General features: G+C 37.0%; 1 protein-coding gene across 2 annotated transcripts in view; it reads left to right on the top strand.

Moving 5' to 3' along the window:
* The first annotated feature begins 280 nt into the window (after positions 1-280).
* Positions 281-27,139, top strand: part of Fzd6 (frizzled class receptor 6) — a 46,530-nt gene continuing 19,671 nt past the window's right edge. The window contains exons 1-2 of one of the 2 annotated variants that reach the window (XM_027953021.2): positions 281-457; positions 1,572-1,904. In XM_027953021.2, the coding sequence (XP_027808822.1) occupies positions 1,728-1,904 (177 nt within the window). In that variant the 5' untranslated portion in view covers positions 281-457; positions 1,572-1,727. Of the gene's footprint in view, positions 458-1,571; positions 1,905-14,289; positions 14,390-27,139 lie in introns of those variants that run through there. The other variant, XM_071602193.1, reaches the window with a different exon arrangement.

Genomic DNA, 27,139 nt, shown 5'->3' with positions numbered 1-27,139 from the left:
AAAAAAAAAAAATCCTTCTAGGATGAAGACCTCCGGGCAGAGGGCGAGTGAGGGCGCAGCCTTGGGCCTCTGCTACCGTAACCGACGGCAAGGTGCAGGGGCTTCTGGGCGCTCAGCCGACCCTGGCGCCCCGACGGACCGTTCTCCCGGGTCGGGTCAGGTCGGGTCGGGCCGGGTCGGGCCGGGTCGGGCGGGGCGAGCGGCCCAGCCAGGCCCGGCGGGCGCCGTGCGGGCGGGGCCGGGCGGAGTCCCAGGCCGCCGCCGCCGCCGCCGCCGCCGCCGCCGCGAGCCCGGACCTGCCCGCCCGACCTGGCGGCGCAGTCTCGCGGGATCGCTCAGCTCTCGCTCCCCGTGCGGCCCCGGCGGCAGCTTGAGTCCGGGACACTCCCCGGGGCCGTCCGAGGTTGCCGGGGGGACGGCGACGGGGAGGGAGAGTGGCCTTCCAGCGCCGCCCGAGGTGAGGCTCCCGGGCCCCGACCCGGCGGGTGGCCGCAGAGGCAGCTCCTGGGGGCAGCCGAGCGGGCCTCCAGGGATGCAGGGCGGGCTGGGGGCCTGGACGGTTGCGGGGCGGACTCCGGCAGGCTCGGGACGGAGCCGCAGGTGCTGCGGAGCTGGCGGCGGGACTGGCTGCGCAGCCAAAGTTTCCTCGCAAGTGAGAGCCAACTCCTGAAAGGCGACGCCCGGCCGCCCAGCAGGCCAGGGACGCTGCTGCCGCGCTCAGGCCTGGGACAGGTGTCGGGTGTGGGGGCGCTGGAAGACTGCACCTGGCAGTGTTGGGGGGGGGGGGAACTGATGATTGAAGGTTTGTGCTGTAGGAAACACGAGGTAAAGGGGCGAGGTGGAGGAAAAAAGGGAACGCTGCGATTAGGAATAAATGAAAAGGGGTTAATAGTCATAAAAATCATAATTCGGGGCTCACAGCCTTCCTCCCCAAGGGACCGCCGTCGCCCTCCCGGGACAGATTTGCTCATTTTCAATTTCGACGGCATCATCACTCTCTCTTCACACACACCCGCCCCCATTCCATGAAAACTAGTTTCGCTCCTCCCCAGGAAGAATCCTAGAAGTCTCCCTCTAGTTGGCCTTTTGAAAAAACAGGAAAAGTCTATCCCCAGAAGACTGCCACAAAAGCTAGCTTTTTAGAGTCTTTGAAAGTTTAACAACTCCTTAGGCCTTAAGGAATTTCCCTGGGCCTGTTTTCTTGTGTGTAATCAGATTACCAAAAGGGAACCTTAGATTTCATGATTCTATTAATGCCTTTTAACGTGGTCCTAACTTAGACCAGCATTCCTTTTTTTCCTCCAACTCATTCTCTGCCCCCCCCCCCCATTTTAAACCCATGTTCCCTACAACACAAACCTTCAATCATCAGTTCCCTAGAGATGAGACTTCCTTAGCAAATAATACATTCTATGCCAAAGCAGATGAAAGAGTATCTCGCTAGGATGGAATTTTCCATCATTTTTCAAATGTTAGTTACCTAGGACAAAAATCTTAACTCTGCACTTTGACTTGCATTTGATTTTATGACAAATGTTTTTATGATAACACCCTCTGGGTTGTTTTTACAGCAATTGACCCAGAACTCATTTCCAGAAAAACAGCTTCCTTCAAATTGACAAAATAATGAAATGAGGAATTTGAACATTTTATCTTTGGACGGGAGTCTTCTGATGGTGAAAAGCAATTAATCCAAGCCATGTGGTAAAATCAGGAATTTGAAGAAAATGGAACTGTTCCCATTTTTGTTAATATGTGTTTTTCTGCCCCTCATAAGGGGGCATAGTCTCTTCACCTGTGAACCAATTACTGTTCCCAGATGCATGAAAATGGCCTACAACATGACATTTTTCCCTAATCTGATGGGTCATTATGACCAGGGTATTGCTGCTGTGGAAATGGAGGTGAGTGGTTCATCATGCTTTTGTTGAAAAATGGTTTATGTTGTGGTCTAAATAAACTCTTTTATTTTTAAACACATAAAGGATTTTTCAAGTTTGTAGAAATCATATATTGAAAAATCCTTTTGAAAATTAAATCCCCCTACTGACATATTTTGTGTATTGTTGGGTCCTTCTTTATTGAATTTGCTTAATATAAGTTTATTTTATCATGAAGTTTGGTTCTGAATGATTTCGAAATATCTCGCACCTGGCAAATATTTTGCTTTTCGAAATTAAGTACAGTAACTTCTCTGGAAATGTGAATTCTGATTTTTTTCCAATTCACTGAACATATAATCTCTAATGCCTAGACTGAAGTGAAGAAATTTACATATTTTTATAAGTAGTTGTAATGTTCACTTGGCTCAGTTTTTCCAAAGCAAATAAATTATTGGAATATGTTGGGGATTGCAGACAGTGTTTTACTAAAAAGTGACTAGTTTTTAAACACAGCATTTAAGTATTCTTATACTTGTTTTTTTTTTTTTTTTTTAATTTTTTATTGTTGGTTGTTCAAAACATTACAAATTTCTTGATATATCATATTTCACACTTTGATTCAAGTGGGTTATGAACTCCCATTTTTACCCCATATCTTATACTTGTTAAATGAAACCACATATCAGGTGAGGAGCAGAGTGACACTAAAGATTGATTGCCTTAGGTACCTCAGTTACTTGCCTCTGGTTTAGAGATATGCAAATTGCTAGGGAGGTGTGGGAAGAAAGAGCTACCTGTAGAGACAGGAACCTGCCCTCCCTACAGATCTGTTAGGTTGATAAGTCTCATGAAAGAAAGAGGACAAATGTGCTGTTTTTATAGTCTCCCTCCACCAAAAAAATGGTCTGAGGGTGGTGTCAAGGTTTTTTTCCCACCCTCAGATTGTTTCTAAGAGATGAAAACCCTACAAATCTAATATAGATATCATTTTTAAAAACTGACCAAGTTTGATTTTGCAACTTTGAAGGTCTTCCATTGTTCAGTTGAACAACTGTCTGACTACTTCATTGTAGATTTCTGTCCAAAAATGGGACAGCTTTTAAAATAGATGTTATTTTAAAAGACATTACAAATAATGTTATAATCTTTCAGTGGTTTTTCAAACCAATGCAATACTGAACAAATGGTGAGGAAAGATTTTCATTGATTTATCAGAAACTTTTGATAGTTTAATTTCATTAAAGTAAAGTATGTGGTGGAAATACCATCAAACAATAATTCTATCATTCACTTTTCCTCTTATGATAATATATGTTTTAAAACTCATGTTTCAGTAGTGTTCTTAAAGAGTTTTATCTTAATCTGGTTCCTTCCTGTGTAGTAAGTACATGCATTTTAAGTTTGAATGCTAACAATGATTTTATAAGTTCATAACATTTGGACTTGAGTTCCTTATCTAGAAAACCATTATAAAGATAGGGGAGAGATGTATCCCTGCTATTTAAAAAGGCCTATAATTGTAAGACAGTGACAACTATTTTTGTTCCATTTCTATCTTTATAAAGCAAAAAAAGAGACTTAAAAAAAGAGAAGTTTTGGGCGGGGATTGTGGCTCAGGGACAGAGTGCTTGCCTAGCATGTGTGAAGCTCTGGGTTGGATTCTCAGCACCACATATCAATAAATAAAATAAAAGTCCATTAACAACTAAAAAAATATTTTTTTAAAAAAAAGAAGTTTTGTTTGTCTGGTTTTTGGTTTTTATTTACCTAGCTTCTTCCCCAGTAATTTTGGGTCTGGACATTATCAAGAAGGCTTTTTGGTCTTACCTTCTTTATTTGATTTCTTATATTACCAATCTCTTCATTATACAATCTTCACATACTAAATTTTCTCATAGGCTTCACTAATGAACATTTTCTATGAATCACATTTCAGTAGGCTTAAGGATATAAAAGAAGAAAGCCATTAAATAGCATTAATACCAGAATTAACCTGTCTCCAAAAGGAGAAGGGGAAGTGAACAGGCAAAATAATATTAACCTGGGTCAAAATTTTAATCTCTATATAATTTTTTTGATCTGTAGTTTTGTGCTTTTCCTGCTGTCCCATTCCTATTTGTCCTTAGCCAGCAGCATTCTCTTTTACTTCCTATATTGAATGCCCAAATCCTACCATTTGAGACTTGTAAATGAACCTAAAGATCATGCAGAGTTTCTTAAACTCTTTCTTGCCATTAAACCCTTCTCAAGAGTTAATGTTTTAAAATTTAAATAAATAAAATGGGTAGGATTGTAAAATAAGCCAATTATATTGAAATATACTTCTATTCAGGGCTAAGGTTAAGAACCCCTGATCCCTACATTATTCAGGTGAAGAAACTGCAGCCCAGAGAAGTTATTATTTGTTCAAATTTGAGCACTCTGATCTGACTCTGACACAGTGTTCTCTGTCTGCATAATCCATAATGTCATCTTTCACCATTTTTAAAAATATCTTTAATCTTATTGGATAAGAAAGATATATTTCCCAAGATTCAGAATATAATGTGTAGGGCTGGGGATATAGCTCAGTTGGTAGAGTATTTGCCTTGCCTTGCATGCACAAGGCCGTGGGTTTGATCCCTAGCACCACCACCACCACCAAAACAAACAAACAAAAAAACCCTGAATATAATGTGTAAATTTCAGTCTTTTCTACTTCTTTTCGGACTGCATTTAGATAAAAATTAGGTGATTTTTTTTTTTTCAGCTTTGCCTTAACCACAAAATCTTGTGAGATCAAAAATAAAATCCCTAACCTTCATTCTGTCTTCTCTAGTGGTGCCAAAGTGATCTTATTAAAATGCAAATGAATGCAGTCCATCTTGGGGTTAAAATTCTTTACCATATCCCTAAAGCCAGGGAAATAAAGACCTGCTTGTAGAGAGTTTCCAAACTTGTCTTATGGGACCCTGCTTTCCTGTCCCTTCCCATACTGCACACTCTGATTCAACCAGACTGACCCATTTGTAGAATTCAAATTCATATCACTCTTACCTCTGTTCCTTTGCACAGTTTTGTGTCTTCTGATGAGCCCTCTACCTGCCCTTCTGTCTTCTTCACCTCCTCAGTTCCTTTATGTCTCAGTTAAAGCAATGGCTCTTTTTAGTGAGGCCTTCTTTCACCCAAGCATATAACACTTAATATACTGTTATGACACTTATATTTATAACACTTAGTATACTGTTATTTATAACACTTAATATACTGTTCTATACTGTTATGACACTTAATATTTATAAGTTTGTATACTCAACATGTTGTATTACAATTATTTATGTGCCTTTAGATGGTGAACTTGTTGAAGGCAGGGATGGTTTTTATTCATCCTTATTCCTAATGCCTAGTACAATGTCTCTGAACAGTAAATGCTCAATAAAAGCTGAATAAAGAAAAAGTAAGTCAACAAAGAGAATTTTTCTTCCAACTTCTTACCTTCCACCTTTATCCTCTATCTATCTCTACAGTGTTCAAGTGAAAGACATTCTAATATTTTTAGTTGTTTTACATAACATTTTTTTTTTGTTTGCCTAGCTCTAATGAAATATATCAGTTGAAATTCTCTATTTTCTTTCCTCCATTAGCTCTACATATATTTGTTGGTATTTGTTTAAAGAATTTGATTTTTAACCATTTCTTTTATATGAAGTAAAGGAATTAATCTTTTAATTAGACCATTGGATTATAAACTATGTGTCAGATATGTTTCAAACATTATGCTTGAGTTCTTAAATTAATATTCCAGTCAACGACTAGATTATGACTGTGAGTACCTTAGCTTTTATTAAGAATATATCTTCTCTAAAGAATAGGTTGGGTTTGATACTTTCAACCCAACTGCCTTTGATTTCTGCTAGTCCCTTTTAAATTAAACTGAATTAATGGTAGGGTGAGTTTCTCAAAAACTGCCTGATGATTATAGCAACCAATTGTACTTTCTTAGCCACCAAGAATTTCATGTAAGTCAGGAGATCCATCTCATTCTACTTTTAGCCCTCAGTTTCCATTTTGTGACAACTAGCCTGTTTAGGCATTTATGGTCATTGATAATCTTAGAGCTGCAGTTTTCAAATTTTAGTGGCTGTGAGCTTGTTAGAAATGCAAGTTTGTTTACTTTATTTTATTACTTTACTTTATTTCAAAATAGACCCTAGGAAACTGTTTTGAATGTAAAGTTCAAGACCCATTGGTTAAGAATAGGGTTTGCAAATATTTTCTGTAAAGGGCCAAATATTTCTGACTTTGGAGACCATGTAGTATCTGTCACAGCTATTCATCTCTATAACCATAGCAGAAAAGCTGTCATAGACAGTATATGAACAAAGGAATAGCTGTGTTTTAGTAAAACTTTATTGTATTTACAAAAATATTTCCTAGGAGATATGATAATATAGCTACATAATGGGTTGCCACTAATATAAAAGCTGTGTATATTTTTTCAAATAAACTTTTGGAAAGTTTTATTTAAAAAAAATAGGGGGACCATATTTGGCAGAACCCCACAATACTTGAAAGAAAGTGTTTTAAGGATACTATATCGTGTAATAAATGAACATTATTGGGCATTGTTATTAATGTTACCTGAGTTATATGTCATTTACTTTCCACATGAATTTGTTTAAGTCAGGCTTATCACAAGCTGAAAGACTGAAATAATCACAGTTCTTAAGTTTTGTTTCAGATATTGCTTGAAATAAGGGACTTCAGTTTTTTCTTTATTATCTGAAACTAAAATTATTTGTATTGTAAAGAGTTAATTTTCAATTCTGAATAGTAACTTGGCTTTGTGATGAAAAGGATGTTGTACATTCTAAGGCTCCTAAGTGGAAAAACAAATGGCTGCTGGTTTTCCATTGTGTTCCTTTTGTTTCATATCTAGAGCATTGTTTCTCAAATTGTGAGGTTTGACTCCCTGGAGAGACTGATTTCATCCAGAAAAAGCTGAGACTGATCTAGGGAAAACGGAAACAGGAATATTGTATTTTTCCTTTGAATTGCCTTCATTCAGGTCCAGGCAAAAGCAAAGTCATGTATTGTGTTTGGAACAGCATGTGGTCATTCCACTTTTAAATAGTCTAAAGAGAAATAAGTCAAAATAAAATAAAATAAAAGGCTTTCCTTTCCACCTGTTAATATGTACTATAAAATGTTTCTATTCAGTTAAAAATAAAAGGGTGAAGAAAAACTGGATCAACAGACTTCTAGAAAAAAAAAAAAACTTATTATCCAGGGATTTTAGGCATTTTTTTTTCCAGCTTTTTAGAAGAATGCAGTGGACCCATCCTGATCTCACCTATCATCTTTCCTCTGTATTCTCTACCCTTGTGCCCAAATACATAAGGGGAAAAAATGTTGAGTGTGATTAACCTGTTTTTCAGGGAATATAATCTAAAAATGACTCTAACTACTCTGAAAGTATAATATTAGTCATAAAAAATGAAATTCACACTGAAAAGTGTTCCAAGTTGGTATTATAATAGCTGTCATTGGTGTTTTAAATGTAGAACTGCAAGCTTACCTTCCTTTGTGGTGTTCTTTTGCAAATGTAGGGAAAGCAACCTGACTGCTTCCTCTGAATCTACATAATAAAGGTAGACACTTTTGTGAACCTAAAGGGTGATATTTCTCCTGAAAGGCTCTGCTGATAAGCACAGAGTTTTATTCCTTTCCTTGAAGTGTTCCAACGCCTAGGTTGTTCTTGTTGTGCCCACAGGAGAACTTGTCCACAAAGGGATATGGATAATGTGAAAGACTGTTTTGTTGTGATCATTTCCCCTCTTTGAGAATGTGACATGTAGATAATGAGACTTTATTACTATAGTATATGTATTTTTCATGTGTTCATTAATATTTGTTGACTGTGTACCTGAGTTCATAGCTTTAATGTGTACCTGAATGTGTAGTTTCCACAGAATTGTAGCTTTTCAAGTTATTAGTTCTAAACTAAAACATTGACTCTTTACTAAATAGATTGCTTTGTTGTATCAACCAGATAATATGTGTATTTGTCTGATTTCCAAAGGAAAGTTCTTTGGGGAAAATAATTTAAAATATTTAATGTTCTCTGCCAAGAAATTAAAAAAAAATAAGTCTTCCATTATGGAAATATTGCAAATTCCTGCCTTTTCTTCTCAGTCTCAACTCTAATTTTCTTTTTTAAAAGAAGCTGACTTGCCTGAGATTTACCAAAAATTCCTAAAAACATGCAAGAGTTTGCACCACTTTTTTATACAATAGTCCATTGATTATCTCAAAGAATTTACACTAAACTTATGTAACCACTTTGCCATTGTTTGCTCTGTGAAGTGTAGCTAAAAATATTTCAGGACCCTTTAGACTTCAGTGGGTCTGTGTCTTGCTAGAGCTTTGTTACTTTTTTTTGTTCAATCACTTTTTAAAAAATTACTTGACTTCCTTTCAATTTTTATCACCATCACTAAGAGTCAGCTTTGCTTTTGATCCTTTGTAAAGCAAGTAGTACGGCATTTACCATTGCATGGGATTTAGTGGGTATGATGACCAGGGTAGAAAGCATAAATCCTGAGCTGAGAATCAGATACTATGAAGTCACTTGGCCTTCATAAGATGACTTACTTCCATGTACTGATGGGATTCTGATTTGTGCGTCAGAAAACTGACAAGTGTTTATATATCCTGTATCCAGGATATATAACGTAGGCAAGACACAGCCAAGATGCTGTTACAGACCACTCTGCTTAGACTCCATTTTGCATATTTTTGAAAAATCAAACACATTTCTTTTTTCAGTCTCTCTCAGTTAAAATCCTATCCTAGTCTTTCTCTTTGGGATGTTAGTGCCACCAACTCCAGTACCATAGTATGGTTTCTCCCATGAACATTATAGCACGGGGAGCTTGATAGTCCTTTCCCTATACATATCACTGAGACCAGCTGATGTTCATTTGTTCAGCAAATATTTGAATGCCTAAATCAATATCTGAGGCACCATTCAGGTACTAGACATACAATAATGGACCAAACAGACCTCTGTGCCCTCATGGAATTTATATTCTGGTGGAGGAAATGTAAGACAATCTGTTTTTGTTATAAATAACACTTTTAGCTCTATTTTTTAGCAAAAAATTATTAGATTACTTTTTTAGCCCATGTTTATTCATTTCCAGAAAACACTTTCAGACCTATTTAATATTATTTTGCTCTGGTCATTCCTTTGTTTATGTTAAGTCCTTTAACTCTAACAAAAGGAACCTCCTTTCCTTATATTTTGACTTAATTTTCTTCTTTTTCTGCATCCTTTCCACCTAAGATAGGGTTTAGCAGAAAAAAACTTGATTAGAGATGGCAAATTTAATAAAAAGAAACAAGGAAAAAAGAAAAAAGAATTGAAGAGTAGTGCTCAGCGCATAGACTGAATGGGCAGAATGGAATTCAAGCTCACTCTAAGGAAACTAGCTACAACTAAAACCCTGATACAGGAACAGTTTACTTGGCGACATTATAAAAAGGGATTTATACTGAGAACAAATCTTGGATGGAAGGGACCCAGGATCTTAACCTGAAATTAGATAGTTGGATGATCCTCTGGTTAAGGGCTTAAGGTTGGTTGCTTATTCTGCTTCTGACAACTTGACTGCTCTTCGATAGCCAGATCAGCCACAGGGAGAATTAAATTGCCCCCCACACACACACTTCTTGCCACCATTTTTTTAATTACAAAGCCTAATAATCAAATCCTGGAATAACTAGAGAAAAGTCTGATTGACATCCACAGAGTAGATTATTGGTCTACGTGGTTAAGACCTTTTTCTGTGTGGAGGGCTTTTGGTTTGCATTTATATGCAACAATATTTTTATATTATAGGATCATTTTGGAGAATGCACATACTTCTTTTCCAGACTCCTAATCACCAGTTCACCAAATTTCTATCTGGTTATACTGTAAGCTGTACCTCTTGAATCAATGTGACTTCTTATATCATACCACCTTTCTCGCAACAATGTAGAAAAGACATGATTGAAATTCAGCCCACTAGTATAACCTCTGAGTTATAATCCTACTGCAGTTCACACTTGGCTGGGCCACCTACACTAGGCTATAATTATTTCCTCTTCAGTCATTTGGTCCGAGGGAACTCTCCATGAAGCCATAGGTGTGTTTTAAGGAAAAGATGGTAATAGGTCTTAAAGACATAGGTAGCATGTCTTTAAGATCTGCTTAGCTACTTGCAGATGGAATGCTATTGTATATATGTGGCATCATGAATGAGTAGGTAAGTTCGATAATACCTTGTCCATGAGAGGTAGCTTGAGTTGATCTCTAGATGTTTCATTATTGTGTTCAGTTTCTATCAGAAACTAGTAGCAAAACCAAGATGAGAAGACTCTTTTACTTATGTAGGGTTAATCTCATTTGCATTGTGTCATTCTATGGCATTTAGGGTACATGTCTATGGCTTTATATTTATGTCCTCAATATGATGGACCATTATAATGTCCTGTGAAATGAGCTCTGTCAGTAATATTGAGACACAGAGCTGAAGAGCTGTTGTTACCCTAAAGCAGTGCCTCTCAAACTTTGGTGTGCGTCAGCATCAACTGAAGGGCTTATTAAAAAACAGATCTCTGGCCCTACCTCAGTTCCTAAATCAGTATGTCTGGAATGGGAAGGAGAAATTGCATTTCTAACAAATTCCTAAGGGTGCTGATGCTGTTGATTGAGGACCACTCTTTGGTAACTACTTTCTAGGGCAAGCTGGCCAAGATGTGCCACTGTCCTTGCTGGTGAAAGCAAATTACTTTCAGAGAAAAGAGCATTGGTCACGTTAGAACTGCATACAAGGTGGAGGGCTATACTGATTTGTCTACAGTAGAGAGACCACATCTAGAAAAGCACTTTCACCATTTGATTACTATTGCTTCAGACAATTTGTTAACAATATATCCACTTGCACTAGAGTATTAAAATGGGCAGGTGAATATGTTTTTATGGTGTTACTATTTTGGAAAATCTGCTTGATCTGCAATATTGTTTTTGATTTTCTGTCTTATGGTCAGGGGAACCTCTAATGGTTTTTGTTTGACCCCTCCTGCCATAGTAACATCCAGAAAACCAACATGGTGATTATGTTTTTTGCTAAAGACAGCTATTTAAGGTATACATATTTAGACTTGAGAAATTAAAGTGAGTTGGATTGGGGGTGTCCCACTCAGCCCCCATCAAAAGCCCACTTATCATCTGAATACTTCAAAAGCCCTTTGTCTGAAGGCTAGCACACTGAATCTAGAATCTGAGAAATAAAGCCTATCAGTATATATTAGCCCCATCTAAAAGTGTTTTTTTTTTCCTTCCTTAATATATAACCCTCAGAAATCAATCTCAACAGTGTCTTTACCACTAATAAATACATAAGCCTTTTTTTTTTCCATATTTGATTTTGACTTGACCCTCCTAGGGTATGCTGGTTTGAACTCTAGATATTGGGTGAGACTTTGAAGGGAAATATGGAGCATGAAGCTATTTTCTTCTTACAGACTTACAGTAAGTCTTTCCAATGCGGAGGATCTGCCTTGAGGATTGTGGGTTCACAGTACTGTGTAAATATAATACTCTGAATCTCATCACACATCCTTACTTCAGAAATCTGGGTCCCACTGCTTCCGAACCACAGTATCACCAGATCTCTTATGAGTGGTGGGGTGCATTAAGTTTATATAATTGGCAACCTGCAGGATCAAACTGCATTTAGTTTTCAACTTCTTTAGTCTTGGGTCCTTTGAGTACTTATTTTTTACTCCACACCTTGACTAACGTGGTGGCAGGCAGTCATTTGATCTCCCCATAGTGTTGCTTTCACTGGGTTCTAAAATGTACTTAGAATCTAAGAGATTAAAAGGATAACTCAGTTTACTGTTTTGCTCTAAATATTAATGGCTGTTTACTGATTTTAGCCCTAAGTTAGGGCAGAAATCCAGTCCTAAAATTCACCCATTTTGCTGAAGTCACTGACAAACCATGTTATGTGCAACCTCCACACTAATCAGTTTTCTTGGCTACAGATAACAGACATGAATTCTGGCTAATTTAAACAGAAAGTGAACAGACATACAACAGCTTTTAAAATTCACAGGGAGGCTGGACAACCAGATTCACAATATGTGGAGGGTCAGAGGAACCAAAACATACACTATCATATTGGTTTGTCACCAAGGCCAATGCTATTGGACACTTTCTGAATCATTGTCACTAGACACTTATTTTGGCATTGTAGGGAGTATTGATCACTCTCCAGATGACTCAAATAATATTTTGTACCTGTTCTTTACCCAATGATCTCCCCAAGAATCTCAATACCTGGAGCATCTAAATGGCTAAGCCTATATTGTTGTTGCCAAATTGCATCCCTATGTTCCTCCTTAGCTTCTATAGCATCTCCCCTGCTTTGGAATTCCCCCAAAATAGGATTGCTGGGCAGATGGAAATGATAAGTGTTAACTGTAGAGATCAAAGTAAGACAGAGTTACCTACCTGAGAGAAAATGTCATTGTATTATCTATAGTTGATTTGAAATTTATCTCTAGTCTGTTACTGTCTTCATAAGCTCTTGAGTCATTGGTGTCCTTAGAGATCATCCATTAATTTGTGGCTCTCATTTTACTGATGGATACTCTGAAACTCTGATATAGAAACTTTCTGTTAGTGGAGGCACAGGTAGTTAAAGAGTACCTAGAACTCAGTTAAGATTAAATACTAGCATTATTTCCAGAAAAAGATTATATAAAATACTCCATGTATTTTGGTTCTCATTATCCATTTATCTTAATGTTTAGCTTAGGCTATTTTTCAGAATAGAGATATGAATTGCCTTCTCATTTGCCTTCTTCCTCAACTTGGCCAGTACTAATAATAACAATCATTTCTAGGTATTTCTTCCAGAGACTGACCATTTCCTTGGAGGAGTGTACCTTTTATTTCTCTGAGGATTAAAACTGTAATCAATAGGACTATTTTATTTATTATTAAATGGTAGAATCACAAAAGCAGTATTGATACATTTTGTTGTGGTTAGTTATTGGATGAGTTGTTTTGAGAATGAAATAACAAAACCAGGAATTCATAAGTGAGATCATGAAGACACAAGATCAGTAAGAGAGTTGAATAAGATGTCTCATGAGGGCTGGGGTTGTGGAGCAGTGGTAGAGCACTTGAATAGCATGTGTGAGGCACTGGGTTTGATTCTCAGCACCACATATAAACAAAAAAAAATAAAGGTCCATCAATAACTAATAAAAATATTTTTAAAAAGATGTGTCACGAAGTGGGAAGCAAGGGAACAGACTGGATAGATCAGGAAGTTTGAATATTTGCTCAATTTACAAGTTTATATGCACTAACTATGCTAAATACTAGTGTAATAATCTGACAGATTTAAGAGTATAAAACTATACGGACATAAATATTGCAGTAAGTTGGGTTAGTATCTTTGCATCTAAAGGTTGGATTCTGAGAAGGGTACCTAGTATGTTTTGTGGATGAACATTGATTCCTGTTAAGATTTTTGCTTCAAAAGATTAGAGCAGTGTGTTCATCCAGTTTATGTTTTCAACTGATTGATACACTAAATTCAATAATAGGATGATTCATTATTTAAAATGTCATTGTTTGTTTCTAAATTATTTGCTCAAAATTACCTGCTTTAGGAGATATGTGCATTATCTGGAATGATGAACATAGTTTGAGGGGTTTTTTTGTTTTGTTTTGTTTTGTTTTGTTTTGTTTTTTTGGGTTTGTTTTGTTTTGTTTGAGAAAAAAGGAAAAAGAAGGTTGCTTAGCAGAAGAAACACAGGGGACTCTTGTCCCAAGAGCCGTGATTCTGCGCATCAGCAGGATCAGGGTGCTTTTAAAGAGGTGATTCAAAGGCTACTTTCCACGTGTTCTCTGTTGGAGTTGTAATTCACTTGTTATTTGGGAGATAGTCTTTTCTGGGATCTTCTGGTACCATCCCCAAAGTCTGGATTACTCCATTCCTATGTTGGGTAAGTGCTCAAGGACAGATAACTCCGTCTAGGATTGGGAAGAAAGGTAATCTTGTTTCCCCTGGTTAGGGAAGAGGAGTGTAGTTTGAGGTTTTATAGTCTGATTTGTGACCTGTGAATTATTGTTTTTTCAAACTGGGGAGTTTCTTTCGTGTAAAAGATTTCCAGTTCTCTTGATATCTTTGGTCTCCTCATCCTTATTGGCATTTTTGCCTGTCCAATGCTTTGGGAAAGGGTGATTCTCAGGGGAATTGGTTGCTGCTTAGTGTGAAAGTTCAAGAGGACATCCTCTGAAGTCATGTGAGCCCAGGTTCATATCCTACTTATGCTGCTTACTTCTTTTTTTTCTCAGCCTCAGGTACCTTGTCTGCAAGGTGGAGATAATAACATCTATCTCACAGGGTTGTTGTAAAAGTAAATGGTATATTAAAAAACGCAGTGCCTCACTTATGGTAAGTGCTGAATAAAGCAAAGCTCTGATTTGTTATCAGCAGCTGTAGTCTTGCTAAAAGTAGTGCTGGACCATGAATAAGGATATCAAGATTCTAATCCAGAGTAGGTTTTGGAATTTCAGTAATAATTCCCAATAAAAAATTGGCTTCAGTTTTTTCACTTATACAGTCTGAGGATTTGGCTTATGTCAGTGTTTTCAATCTATGATCTCTGGAGATGCTTTGAGGTCATTGGTAGTGAGGGGAACAGTGAGAGGTTTCTCTGCAGGAAGGGCTTCCTCCTCAGCCAAAGCAGCTGTGCTTTTATTTATTTAATAAGTCAGGTTTCTTTGTAACCTCTTTTTTTAAAAAAATGTTTCTTGGCAAGATATACATGTACACATGGATGCACACAGACACTCTGAAAATAATTGGACCTAAAGGTCTTCTTGGGTTCCTTCCAAGAATTTTTTAAGTCTGTTAGTTTGCAACAAAACTTGGAAGTTAGTGACCCAACTGGGTCTGACACAAAGACATGTTTTGTTTGTCCCATGCATGTTTAAATATGTAAATTAAAGTGCCCAAATCTAATCACACAAAAATTCAAGTTGTTTTCTTGTGAAAGCATGGATATATGAGACAATTCTGTGCCCACCTTTCCAAATAACATCTTACTGGAGTTGAGTGGCAGATGCTACCCAAAACCCCCATTGTCTTATACCCCTTTGAATCTACCTGCCTGGCCTATGAAGGACTTAAAGTGTTCAATATCTGGTTTATCCTCTGCACAGTATGTGAACGTCAGCATTATTGGATTAACCAACATTAGCACTCCAGAGGAATTAAGCAAGGGAAGTGGTTCCCATTTTTGTCCCATAAGAAAATTGTGTTAGTGTAGCAAAACTACACGTTTCTTTCATTTTACCAGCCCTTAAACTAGATGATTTAGTTCTTAAATGCTGAACATCAGTTTATCATGGGTATTGTAAAATGTCTTCTGAGTTGGAAATAAATACAGCATGTTTTAATTCTTTCTACCAAAGAATCTGATTATCAGATTCTCGAAAAATTTAGGCACTAGGCTTTTGGGGGACAGTAAATAAAGAAGTAAATGCACCAGTTGCCCATGCCTTCCTCCTCCACTTCAGTCCCAAAGGAGAATACTTGCACAGTTGGGCATTCCTACCATCCCCAGGATAAAAAAAAATTGAGAAAAGCACTGTACTGTTTGCTCTTCAAGGACTTCTTGTTAGGTAGCAAAGGCTTGGGTCTCTGAATATCATTCGAATAAAAGAGATACAGAATACCAACTATAGAGGACAGGTAAAACTTCCATGGGTCCAACATCCTCCAAAGCTATTCTCTAATTGTGTGTGGGTTCTGTCTGTATGCACCCTTTAAATCAGATTTGTTTATTATAGTACTCTAATCATATTTAATATTTATTGATTAATTTTTGCCCATCTTTTATTTACTAAGATGTATTGAAATTTCTTGTTATGATTATGAAATTGTCCATTTTTTAAATTTATATATGACAGCAGAATGCATTACAATTCTTATTACACATATAGACCACAATTTTTCATTTCTCTGGTTGTATACAAAGTATATTCACACCAATTCGTGTCTTCATACATGCACTTTAGATAATAACGATCATCACATTCCACCATCATTTCTAACCCCATGCTCCCTCCCTTCCCCTCCAACCCCTCTGCCCTATCCAGAATTCGTCTGTTCCTCCCACGCTCCCTCTCTCTATCCCACTATGAATCAGCCTCGTTATATCAAAGAAAACATTTGGCATTTGGTTTTTTTGGATTGGCTAACTTCACTTAGCATTATCTTCTCTAACTCCATCCATATACCTGCAAATGTCATGATTTTATTCTCTTTTATTGCTGAATAATATTCCATTGGGTATATATGCTACATTTTTTAATCCACTTATCTATTGAAGGGCATCTAGATTGATTCCACAGTTTAGCTATTGTGAATTGTGCTGCTATAAACATTGATGTGGCTGTGTCCCTGTAGTATGCTGTTTTTAAGCCCTTTGGGTATAGACCAAGGAGAGGGATAGCTGGGTCAAAAGGTGGTTCTATTCCCAATTTTCCAAGACATCTCCATACTGCTTTTCATATTTGCAATCCCACCAGCAGTGTATGAATGTACCTTTTCCCCCACATCCTCACCAACACTTATTGTTGTTTGTCTTCATAATAGCTGTCATTTTGACTGGAGTGAGATGAAATCTTAGAGTGGTTTTGATTTGCATTTCTCAAATTGCTAGCAGTGATGAACATTTTCATGTGTTTGTTGATTGATTGTATATCATCATCTGAGAAGTGTCTGTTCAGTTCCTTGGCCCATTTATTGATTGGGTTATTTGTTTTTTTGGTGTTTGAATTTTTGAGTTCTTATATACTGTAGAGATTAGTGCTCTATCTGATGTGTGAGGGATAAAAATTTGCTCCCAAGATGTAGGCTCTCTATTTACCTCACAGATTATTTCTTTTGCTGAGAAAAACTTTTTAGTTTGATTCCATCCCATTTATTGATTCTTGACTTTAATTCTTCTATCAAAGGAGTCTTATTAAGGATGTTAGGGTCTACTCCCACTTGATGGAGATTGGGGCCTACTTTTTCTTCTATTAGATGCAGGGTCTCTTGTTTTATTCCTAAGTCCTTGATCCATGTTGAGTTGAGTTTTGTGCATGGTGAGAGATAGGGGTTTAATTTCATTATGTTGCATATGGATTTCCAGTTTTCCCAGCACCATTTGTTGAATAGACTATCTTTTCTCCAATCCATGTTTTTGGCACCTTTGTCTAATATAAGATAATTGTAATTTTGTGGGTTAGTCACTGTGTCCTCTATTCTGTACCATTGGTCTACCAGTCTGTTTTGATGCTGTAAATACCATGCTGTCTTTGTTACTATTGCTCTGTAGTATAGTTTAAGGTCTGGTATAGCGATGCAATCTGCTTCACTCTTCCTGCTAAGGATTGCTTTAGCTATTCTGGGTCTCTTATTTTTCCAGATAAATTTCATGATTGCTTTTTCTATTTCTATGAGGAATGTCATTGAGATTTTGATTGGAATTGCATTAAGTCTGTATAGTGCTTTTGGAAGTATAGACATTTTGATAATATTAATTCTGCCCATCAAGAGCAAGGTAGATCTCTCCATCTTCTAAGGTCTTCTTTGACTTCTTTCTTTAGGGTTCTGTAATTTTCATTACATAGATCTTTCACCTCTTTTGTTAAGTTGATTCTCAAGTTTTTTTTTTTTTTTTTGAGACTATTGTAAATGGGGTAATTTTCGTCTTTTCCCTTTCAGAGGATTTATCACTGATATACAGAAATGCCTTTGATTTATGGGTGTTGGTTTTATATCCTGCTACTTTGCTGAATTCATTTAATAGTTCTAGAAGTTTTCTGGTGGAACTTTTAGGGTCTTCTAGGTATAGAATCATATCATTAGCAAATAGTGCCAATTTGAATTCTTCTTTTCCTATGTGTATCCCTTTAATTTCTTTCATCTAATTACTCTGGCCAGTGTTTCAAGAACTATGTTAAATAGAAGTTGTAAAAGAGGGCATCTCTATCTTATTCCAGTTTTTAGAGGGAATGCCTTCAATTTTTCTCCATTTAGAATGATGTTGGCCTGGGGCATAGCATAGATAGCCTTTAGGATGTTGAGATATGTTCCTGTTATCCCTAGTTTTTCTAGTGTTTTGAACATAAAGCAGTTCTGTATTTTGTCAGATGCTTTTTCTGTGTCTATTGAGATGATCATATGATTCTTATCTTTAAGTCTATTGATGTGATGAATTATATTTATTGATTTCCGTATTGAATCCCTGGGATGAATCCCACTTGGTCATGGTATGCAATCTTTTTGATATGGTTTTGTATTAGATTTGCCAGAATTTTACTGAGAATTTTTGCATCTATGTACATTAAAGATATTGGTCTGAAGTTTTCTTTTTTTGATGTGTCTTTGCCTGGTTTTGGAATCAGGGTGATATTGACCTCATAGAATGAGTTTGGAAGTGTGCCTCTTTTTCTATTTCCTGAAATAAATTGAAGAGTATTGGTATTCGTTCTTCTTTAAAGGTCTTGTAGAACTCGACTGTGTATTTTCTTGGTTGGTAGACTTTTGATGGCATCTTCTATTTTGTCACTTGAAATTGATCTTTTTAAATTATGTATATCATCCTGATTTAATTTGGGCAAATTATATGACACTAGAAATTTGTGAATGCCTTCGATATTTTCTATTTTTTTTTTAAATGATAGTGAGGTAGGTAGAGAGAGAGAGAGAGTGAGAGAATTTTTAATATTTTTTTTTTTAGCTTTCGGCGGACATAACATTTTTTTGTTTGTATGTGGTGCTGAGGATTGAACCCGGGCCACACACATGCCAGGAGAGAGTGCTACTGCTTGAGCCACATCCCCAGACCGATATTTTCTATTTTATTGGAGTACAAGTTTTCAAAATAATTTCTAATTATCTTCTGTATTTCTGTAGTGTTTGCTATGATATTTCCTTTCTCATCATGTACGTTAGTAATTTGAGTTTTCTCTTTCCTCTTCGTTAACATGGCTAAGGGTCTGTCAATCTTATTTTTTTAAAGAACCAACATTTTGTTCTGTCAATTTTTTTAATGTTTTTTTTTTTTTTAAGAGAGAGAGAGAGAATTTTAATATTTATTTTTTAGTTTTCGGCGGACACAACATCTTTGTTTGTATGTGGTACTGAGGATCGAACCCGGGCCGCACGCATGCCAGGCGAGCGCGCTACCGCTTAAGCCACATCCCCAGCCCCCTGTCAATTTTTTCAGTTGTTTCTTTTGTTTCAATTTCATTGATTTCAGCTCTGATTGTAATTATTTCCTGTATTCCACTGCTTTTGGTGTTGATTTGTTCTTCTTTTTCTAGGGCTTTGAGATGTAATATTAAGTCATTTATTTGTGGACTTTTTCTTCTTTTAAGGAATGAACTCCATGCAGTGAACTTTCCTCTTAGAACTGCTTTCATAGTGTCCCAGAGATTTTGATATGTTGTACATGAGTTCTCATTCACTTCTGAAAAATTTTTAATCACTTCCTTGATGTCTTCTGCAACCATTGTTTATTCAGTAGCATATTATTTAGTCTCTAGGTGTTGGAGTAGATTTTATTTCTTATTTTATCATTGATTTCTAATTTCATTCCATTATGATCTGATAGAATGCAGGGTAGTATCTCTACTTTTTTATATTTCCTAAGAGTTGCTTTGTGGCATAGTATATGGTCTATTTTAGAGAAGGATCCATGTGCTACTGAGAAGAAAGTGTATTCTCTCATTGAAGGATGAAATATTCCTTATATATGTCAGTTAATTCTAAGTTATTGATTGTATTATTGAGTTCTGTGGTTTCTTTGTTCAGCTTTTGTTTGGAAGATCTATCTAGTGATGAAAGAGGTGTGTTAAAGTCACCCAAAATTTTTGTGTTGTGGTCTATTTGACTCTTGAACTTGAGAAGAGTTTGATGAACGTAGATGCTCCATTGTTTGGGGCATATATATTTATAATTGTTAAGTCTTGTTGGTGTATGGTTCCCTTGAGCAGTATATAGTGTCCTTCTTTATCCTTTTTGATTGACTTTAGTTTGAAGTCTACTTTATTTGATATGAAGATGGAAACCCCTGCTTGCTTCCGCAGTCCATGTGAGTGGTATGCTTTTTCCCAACCCTTCACCTTTAGTCTGTGGATGTCTTTTCCTATGAGATGAGTCTCTGGGAGGCAGCATATTGTTGGGCCTTTTATTATTATTATTCAATCTGCTAGTCTATGTCTTTTGATTGGTGAGTTTAAGTCATTAACATTCAGGGTTATTATTGAGATATGATTTGTATACCTAGCCATTTTTGTTTATTCTTGGTATTCAACGTGATTTTGTTTCTCCTCTGATTACTGTAATACCTCTTTCTGATGATTTTCATCATGTTTTTCATTTCCTCTTCTTGGAATAATTTTTTTAAAAAGAGAGAGAGAGAGAGAGAGAGAGAATTCTTTTAATATTTATGTTTTCGTTTTCAGCGGACACAACATCTTTCTTTGTATGTGGTGCTGAGGATCGAACCCGGGCCGCATGCATGCCAGGCGAGCGCGCTACCACTTGAGCCACATCCTCAGCCCTTCTTGGAATATTTTGCTAAGGATGTTCTGTAGTACAGGCTTTCTAGTTGTAAATTCCTTTAACTTTTGTTTATCATGGAAGGTTCTTATTTCATCATCAAATCTAAAGCTTAGTTTTGCTGGATATAAGATTCTTGGTTGGCATCCATTTTCTTTCAAAGCTTGGTATATGTTATTCCACAATCTCCTGGCTTTGAGGGTCTGGGTTGAAAAACCTGTTAAGATACGAATTGGTCTCCTTCTATATATGATCTGATTCCTCTCTCTTGTGACTCTGAAGATTCTATCGTTATCCTTTATGCTAGGCATTTTCATTATAATGTGCCTTGGTGTAGATCTGTAATTTTGTACATTTGGTGTCCTGTAAGCCTCTTCTATTTGGTTTTCCAATTCGTTCTTCATGCTTGGGAAATTTTCTGATATTATCTCATTGAAGAGATTCCACATTCCTTTGATTTGAAACTCTGTGCCTTCCTCTAGCCCAACAACTCTTAGATTTGGTCTTTTGATGCTGTCCCATAATTCTTGGATGTTCTGTTCATGGTTTCTTACTATCTTCACTGTGTGATCAACTTTATTTTCCAGATAGTCTACTTTGTCTTCATTATCTGATGTTCTTTCTTCCAAGTGATCTAGTCTGTTGGTTATGCTTTCTATTGAGTTTTTTATTTGATTTACTTTATCCTTCATTTCAAGGATTTCTGACTGGTTTTTTTTTCAGAGTCTCTCTCTTTTTTTATATTTATTTTTTAGTTTTAGGTTGGCACAATATCTTTATTTTATATTTATGTGGTGCTCTGAATCAAACCCAGTGCCTTATGCATAATAGGTGAGCACTCTACCCATGAAGCTACAACCCCAGCCCTCTCTCTCTTGAAGTAATCTTTTGCTACCTATATTTGTTCTCTTATCTCTTTGTTGGAGTGATCAGTTTTTGCCTGTATTTGCTCATCTAGGTCATTCTTTAATTCAGAAGTCATTTTAATTGTAAACCTTCTGAACTCCATCTCTGACATTTCATCAATTTCGATGTCCATGGGTTCTATTATTATAGTATCCTGGTTTTGGGGGGGCACTTTCCTCTCTCGTTTTTTCATGTTGTCTATGTGTCTTACCTTCTCGCAGTGTGGATCTGAGATATTACTGTTTCTTCCCTGTATTCTTGTAGTACCCATGCAGATTGTCTGTACTTCACCTTGATGTTGGGCTTCCAGACCTTGTCGGTGTCCCTCAGTGTATGCTACTGCATCTAAGGTTGGTGGCAGCAATAGCAGAGGTAATTCGAGATAATAGTTAAGGTGTCCCAACATAGAAACAATGTCTTACTGAGATGGGGCTGCAAGATTGGGCCTCACACTTCCTTTGGGATGCCTGCTCTGAGATGTAACTACTTGTAGGCCCTGTCTCTTATCAAAAAGTTAGGGGCTGACTGTGTGGGCAAGGCTATGGTGATGACTGCAGTGTCCCAAAATGGAAGTGGATTAGGCTTAGGCTCCCAGGTGGGAGGGTAGGCGAACTCAGACCTACCCTGGACCTGGGTCTTGTGCAAGTCAGTGTGGACAGATCTGGGCCAGGCCTGACTTCTGCTGTGGTCTGTTGGTCGGAAGAGGTGGTCTTGTGCTGGAAGCTGGGCTCCGACGGGTGCTTGCCAGTGGAGGGGTAGACTCAGGTCTACTGTGAGCCTGGGCCCCACACAGGCTGGTGTGGGTGGATCTGGGCCACAGAGCTTGACCTATCATGGTAGACTGCTGGTCAGAAGGGGTGGTCCTGTGCCAAAGGCTAGGCTCTGGCAGGTGTCTGCCTCATGGAGGGAGGGGTGAACCAGGCCTACTGTAAGCCTGGGTCCTGCACAGGCTGGTGTGGGTGGTTTTGGCCGAAATTGTCCATTTCTCCTTATAGTTCTGTCAGTTTTTTACTTTATATATTTTAAGGTAATTTATTAGGTCTGTCTAGTGCTCAGCAATGCATTTTAAAGTGTATTGTTGCAGTTTTTCTAGAATCCGAATGTTTTTTATGTCAGGAGATATTATGCTGACCATCCTGATGAAAGTATCAGTCCCCATCCCTTCTTTATATCTTCCAGAAATGTTTCAAAGTTTATAGTAATTAATGAGAATTTTCCCTGTTTATTTTTTTCTTATATAATGATGGATTTCAGTTTTTTTTTTTTAAACCTTTTCATCTTTTTTCAGTGGCATTTGGAGAGGAAGTAAATGCTGCTAGTAATAGGTTCAGTGTAATTCCTCTTGAATCAGGATTTTCATCTTCTCTTACTATCCGTTCTTTCTGTGTAATGTCAGTCAATTCTTTCAGTGTCCATTTTTATACTGATGATTTTCAAATCCATATCCTTGACCTAAAGTCTCTGACCATCATAGCTCTATTTATTTAACTGTCTACTAGTAGATATTCACACTCAAATGTCCTTTGAGTACTTCAGACTATCAATAGGTAAATACATAAACAAATGATGATATAACCATATAATGGAATACTACTCAGCAATTAAAATAAATAAACTTCTAATACATGAAACAACATGGATGAATCTCAAAATAATGATTCTGGGTGAAAGAAGCCAACAACAAAAAGAAAACATATTATGTGATTCCACTTATGTAAAATTATAGAAAATACCACTCTGTAGTAACAGAAAGCACATCAGTGGTTGCCAGGGTGAGAAATTACTGGGAGGGAAAAAGAGAAAGGAAGGTTCAGGAGGTGGAAGAAGGGAATAATTACAAAGGGGTAGAAGGAAACTATTGATAGTGATGATTATATTTATTACCTTGATTGTGGTAATGGTTTCAAAACTTATCCAGTTGTACACTTTATACAATGATATTCAGTTTATCATATGTCAACTAATTATATCTGAATAAAGCTGGGAAAAAAACCCTCAATACTAAAAAGCTTTTTGATAGAAAAGGAAGAGTCTTTGCACACCCTGCTCCATACCCATCCCAGTCCTGCTCCCCAGAGGCAGACATTTTGAACTCTTCTAGAAGTTGTTCTGGTGTGTAAGCCATATTTAGACTGATATGTTTATTTTGCTATTTATTGATTCATCAATTTAGAACTTCAGGCAGTAGCTCTTTGTTCTTTCCTGTTATGGTAGTTGATAATTCACTTTTCTTTTCCACCATTTTTATTTCTCTTCCCAATTTTCTTTTTTTTTTTTTTTTTTTTCTATTTGGAAAATCTTTTTTTTTTTAATTTTTATTGTTGGTTGTTCAAAACATTACATAGTTCTTGATATATCATATTTCACACTTTGATTCAAGTGGGTTATGAATTCCCATTTTTACCCCGTATACAGATTGCAGAATCACATCAGTTACACATCCATTGATTTACATATTGCCATACTAGTGTCTGTTGTATTCTGCTGCCTTTCCTATCCTCTATTATCCCCCCTCCCTTCCCCTCCCCTCTTTTCTCTCTACCCCCTCTACTGTCATTCATTTCTCCCCCTTGTATTTTTTTCCCTTTCCCCTCACTTCCTCTTGTATGTAATTTTGTATAACCCTGAGGGTCTCCTTCCATTTCCATGCAATTTCCCTTCTCTCTCCCTTTCCCTCCCACCTCTCATCCCTGTTTAATGTTAATCTTCTTCTCATGCTCTTCATTCCTATTCTGTTCTTAGTCACTCTCCTTATATCAAAGAAGACATTTGGCATTTGTTTTTTAGGGATTGGCTAGCTTCACTTAGCATAATCTGCTCCAATGCCATCCATTTCCCTGCAAATTCTATGATTTTGTCATTTTTTAATGCAGAGTAATACTCCATTGTGTATAAATGCCACATTTTTTTTATCCATTCGTCTATTGAAGGGCATCTAGGTTGGTTCCACAGTCTTGCTATTGTGAATTGTGCTGCTATGAACATCAATGTAGCAGTGTCCCTGTAGCATGCTCTTTTTAGGTCTTTAGGGAATAGACCGAGAAGGGGAATAGCTGGGTCAAATGGTGGTTCCATTCCCAGCTTTCCAAGAAATCTCCATACTGCTTTCCAAATTGGCTGCACCAATTTGCAGTCCCACCAGCAATGTACAAGTGTACCCTTTTCCCCACATCCTCGCCAGCACTTGTTGTTGTTTGACTTCCTAATGGCTGCCAATCTTACTGGAGTGAGATGGTATCTTAGGGTGGTTTTGATTTGCATTTCTCTGACTGCTAGAGATGGTGAGCATTTTTTCATGTACTTGTTGATTGATTGTATGTCCTCCTCTGAGAAGTGTCTGTTCAGGTCCTTGGCCCATTTGTTGATTTGGTTATTTGTTTTCTTATTGTTTAATTTTTGGAGTTCTTTGTATACTCTGGATATTAGGGCTCTATCTGAAGTGTGAGGAGTAAAGATTTGTTCCCATGATGTAGGCTCCCTATGTACCTCTCTTATTGTTTCTTTTGCTGAGAAAAAACTTTTCAGTTTGAGTAAGTCCCATTTGTTGATTCTAGTTATTAACTCTTGTGCTAGGGGTGTCCTATTGAGGAATTTGGAGCCCGACCCCACAGTATGTAGATCGTAGCCAACTTTTTCTTGTATCAGACGCCGTGTCTCTGATTTGATATCAAGCTCCTTGATCCATTTTGAGTTAACTTTTGTGCATGGCGAGAGAAAGGGATTCAGTTTCATTTTGTTGCATATGGATTTCCAGTTTTTCCAGCACCATTTGTTGAAGTTGTTATCCTTCCTCCATTGCATGCTTTTAGCCCCTTTATCAAATATAAGATAGTTGTAGTTTTGTGGATTGGTTTCTGTGTCCTCTATTCTGTGCCATTGGTCCACCCGCCTGTTTTGGTACCAGTACCATGCTGTTTTTGTTACTATTGCTCTGTAGTATAGTTTGAAGTCTGGTATCGCTATACTGCCTGATTCACACTTCCTGCTTAGCATTGTTTTTGCTATTCTGGGTCTTTTATTTTTCCATATGAATTTCATGATTGCTTTCTCTATTTCTATAAGAAATGCCGTTGGGATTTTGATTGGCATTGCATTAAACCTATAGAGAACTTTTGGTAATATCGCCATTTTGATGATGTTAGTTCTGCCTATCCATGAACAGGGTATATTTTTCCATCTTCTAAGATCTTCTTCTATTTCTCTCTTTAGGGTTCTGTAGTTTTTCATTGTATAAGTCTTTCACCTCTTTTGTTAGGTTGATTCCCAAGTATTTTTTTTTTTTTTTTTTTTGAGGATATTGTGAATGGAGTAGTTGTCCTCATTTCCATTTCAGAGGATTTGTCACTGATATACAGGAATGCCTTTGATTTATGCGTGTTGATTTTATACCCTGCCACTTTGCTGAATTCATTTATTAGCTCTAATAGTTTCTTTGTAGACCCTTTTGGGTCTGCTAGGTATAGAATCATGTCATCTGCAAATAGTGATAATTTTAGTTCTTCTTTTCCTATTTTTATGCCTTTAATTTCTTTCATCTGTCTAATTGCTCTGGCCAGTGTTTCGAGAACTATGTTGAACAGAAGTGGTGAGAGAGGGCATCCCTGTCTTGTTCCAGATTTTAGAGGGAATGCCTTCAATTTTTCTCCATTCAGAATGATGCTAGCCTGAGGCTTAGCATAGATTGCTTTTACAATATTGAGTTATGTTCCTGTTATCCGTAGTTTTTCTAGAGTTTTGAACATAAAGGGATGCTGTACTTTGTCGAATGCTTTTTATGCATCTATCGAGATGATCATATGGTTCTTATTTTTAAGTCTATTGATGTGGTGAATAACATTTATTGATTTCCGTATATTGAACCAGCCTTGCATCCCAGGGATGAATCCTACTTGATCATGGTGCACAATTTTTTTGATATGTTTTTGTATCCGATTCGCCAGAATTTTATTGAGGATTTTTGCATCTAGGTTCATTAGAAATATTGGTCTGTAGTTTTCTTTCTTTGAAGTGTCTTTGTCTGGTTTAGGAATCAGGGTGATGTTGGCCTCGTAGAATGAATTTGGAAGTTCTTCCTCTTTTTCTATTTCCTGAAATAGCTTGAAAAGTATTGGTATTAGTTCCTCTTTAAAGGTTTTGTAAAACTCTGCTGTATACCCATCCGGTCCTGGGCTTTTCTTAGTTGGTAGTCTTTTGATGGTTTCTTCTATTTCCTCAATTGATATTGGTGTGTTTAGGTTGTCTATATCCTCCTGACTCAATCTGGGCAGATCATATGACTTAAAAAATTTATCGATGCCTTCACTATCTTCTATTTTATTGGAGTATAAGGATTCAAAATAATTTCTGATTATCTTCTGTATTTCTGAAGTGTCTGTTGTGATATTGCCTTTTTCATCCCATATGCTAGTAATTTGAGTTCTCTCTCTTCTTCTCTTCGTTAGCATGGCTAAGGGTCTGTCAATTTTATTTATTTTTTCAAAGAACCAAATTTTGTCAATTTTTTCAATTGTTTCTTTTGTTTCGATTTCATTAATTTCAGCTCTGATTTTAATTATTTCTTGCCTTCTACTTCTTTTGCTGTTGTTTTGCTCTTCTTTTTCTAGGATTTTGAGATGAAGTATGAGATCATTTATTTGTTGGTTTTTTCTTTTTTTAAGGAATGAACTCCAAGCAATG

This window comes from Marmota flaviventris, chromosome 15, assembly GCF_047511675.1.
Source record: "Marmota flaviventris isolate mMarFla1 chromosome 15, mMarFla1.hap1, whole genome shotgun sequence".
Lineage (NCBI taxonomy): Eukaryota > Metazoa > Chordata > Mammalia > Rodentia > Sciuridae > Marmota > Marmota flaviventris.
The sequence above is the reverse complement of the archived record's forward strand: the minus strand, read 5'-3'. Positions and strand labels throughout refer to the sequence as shown.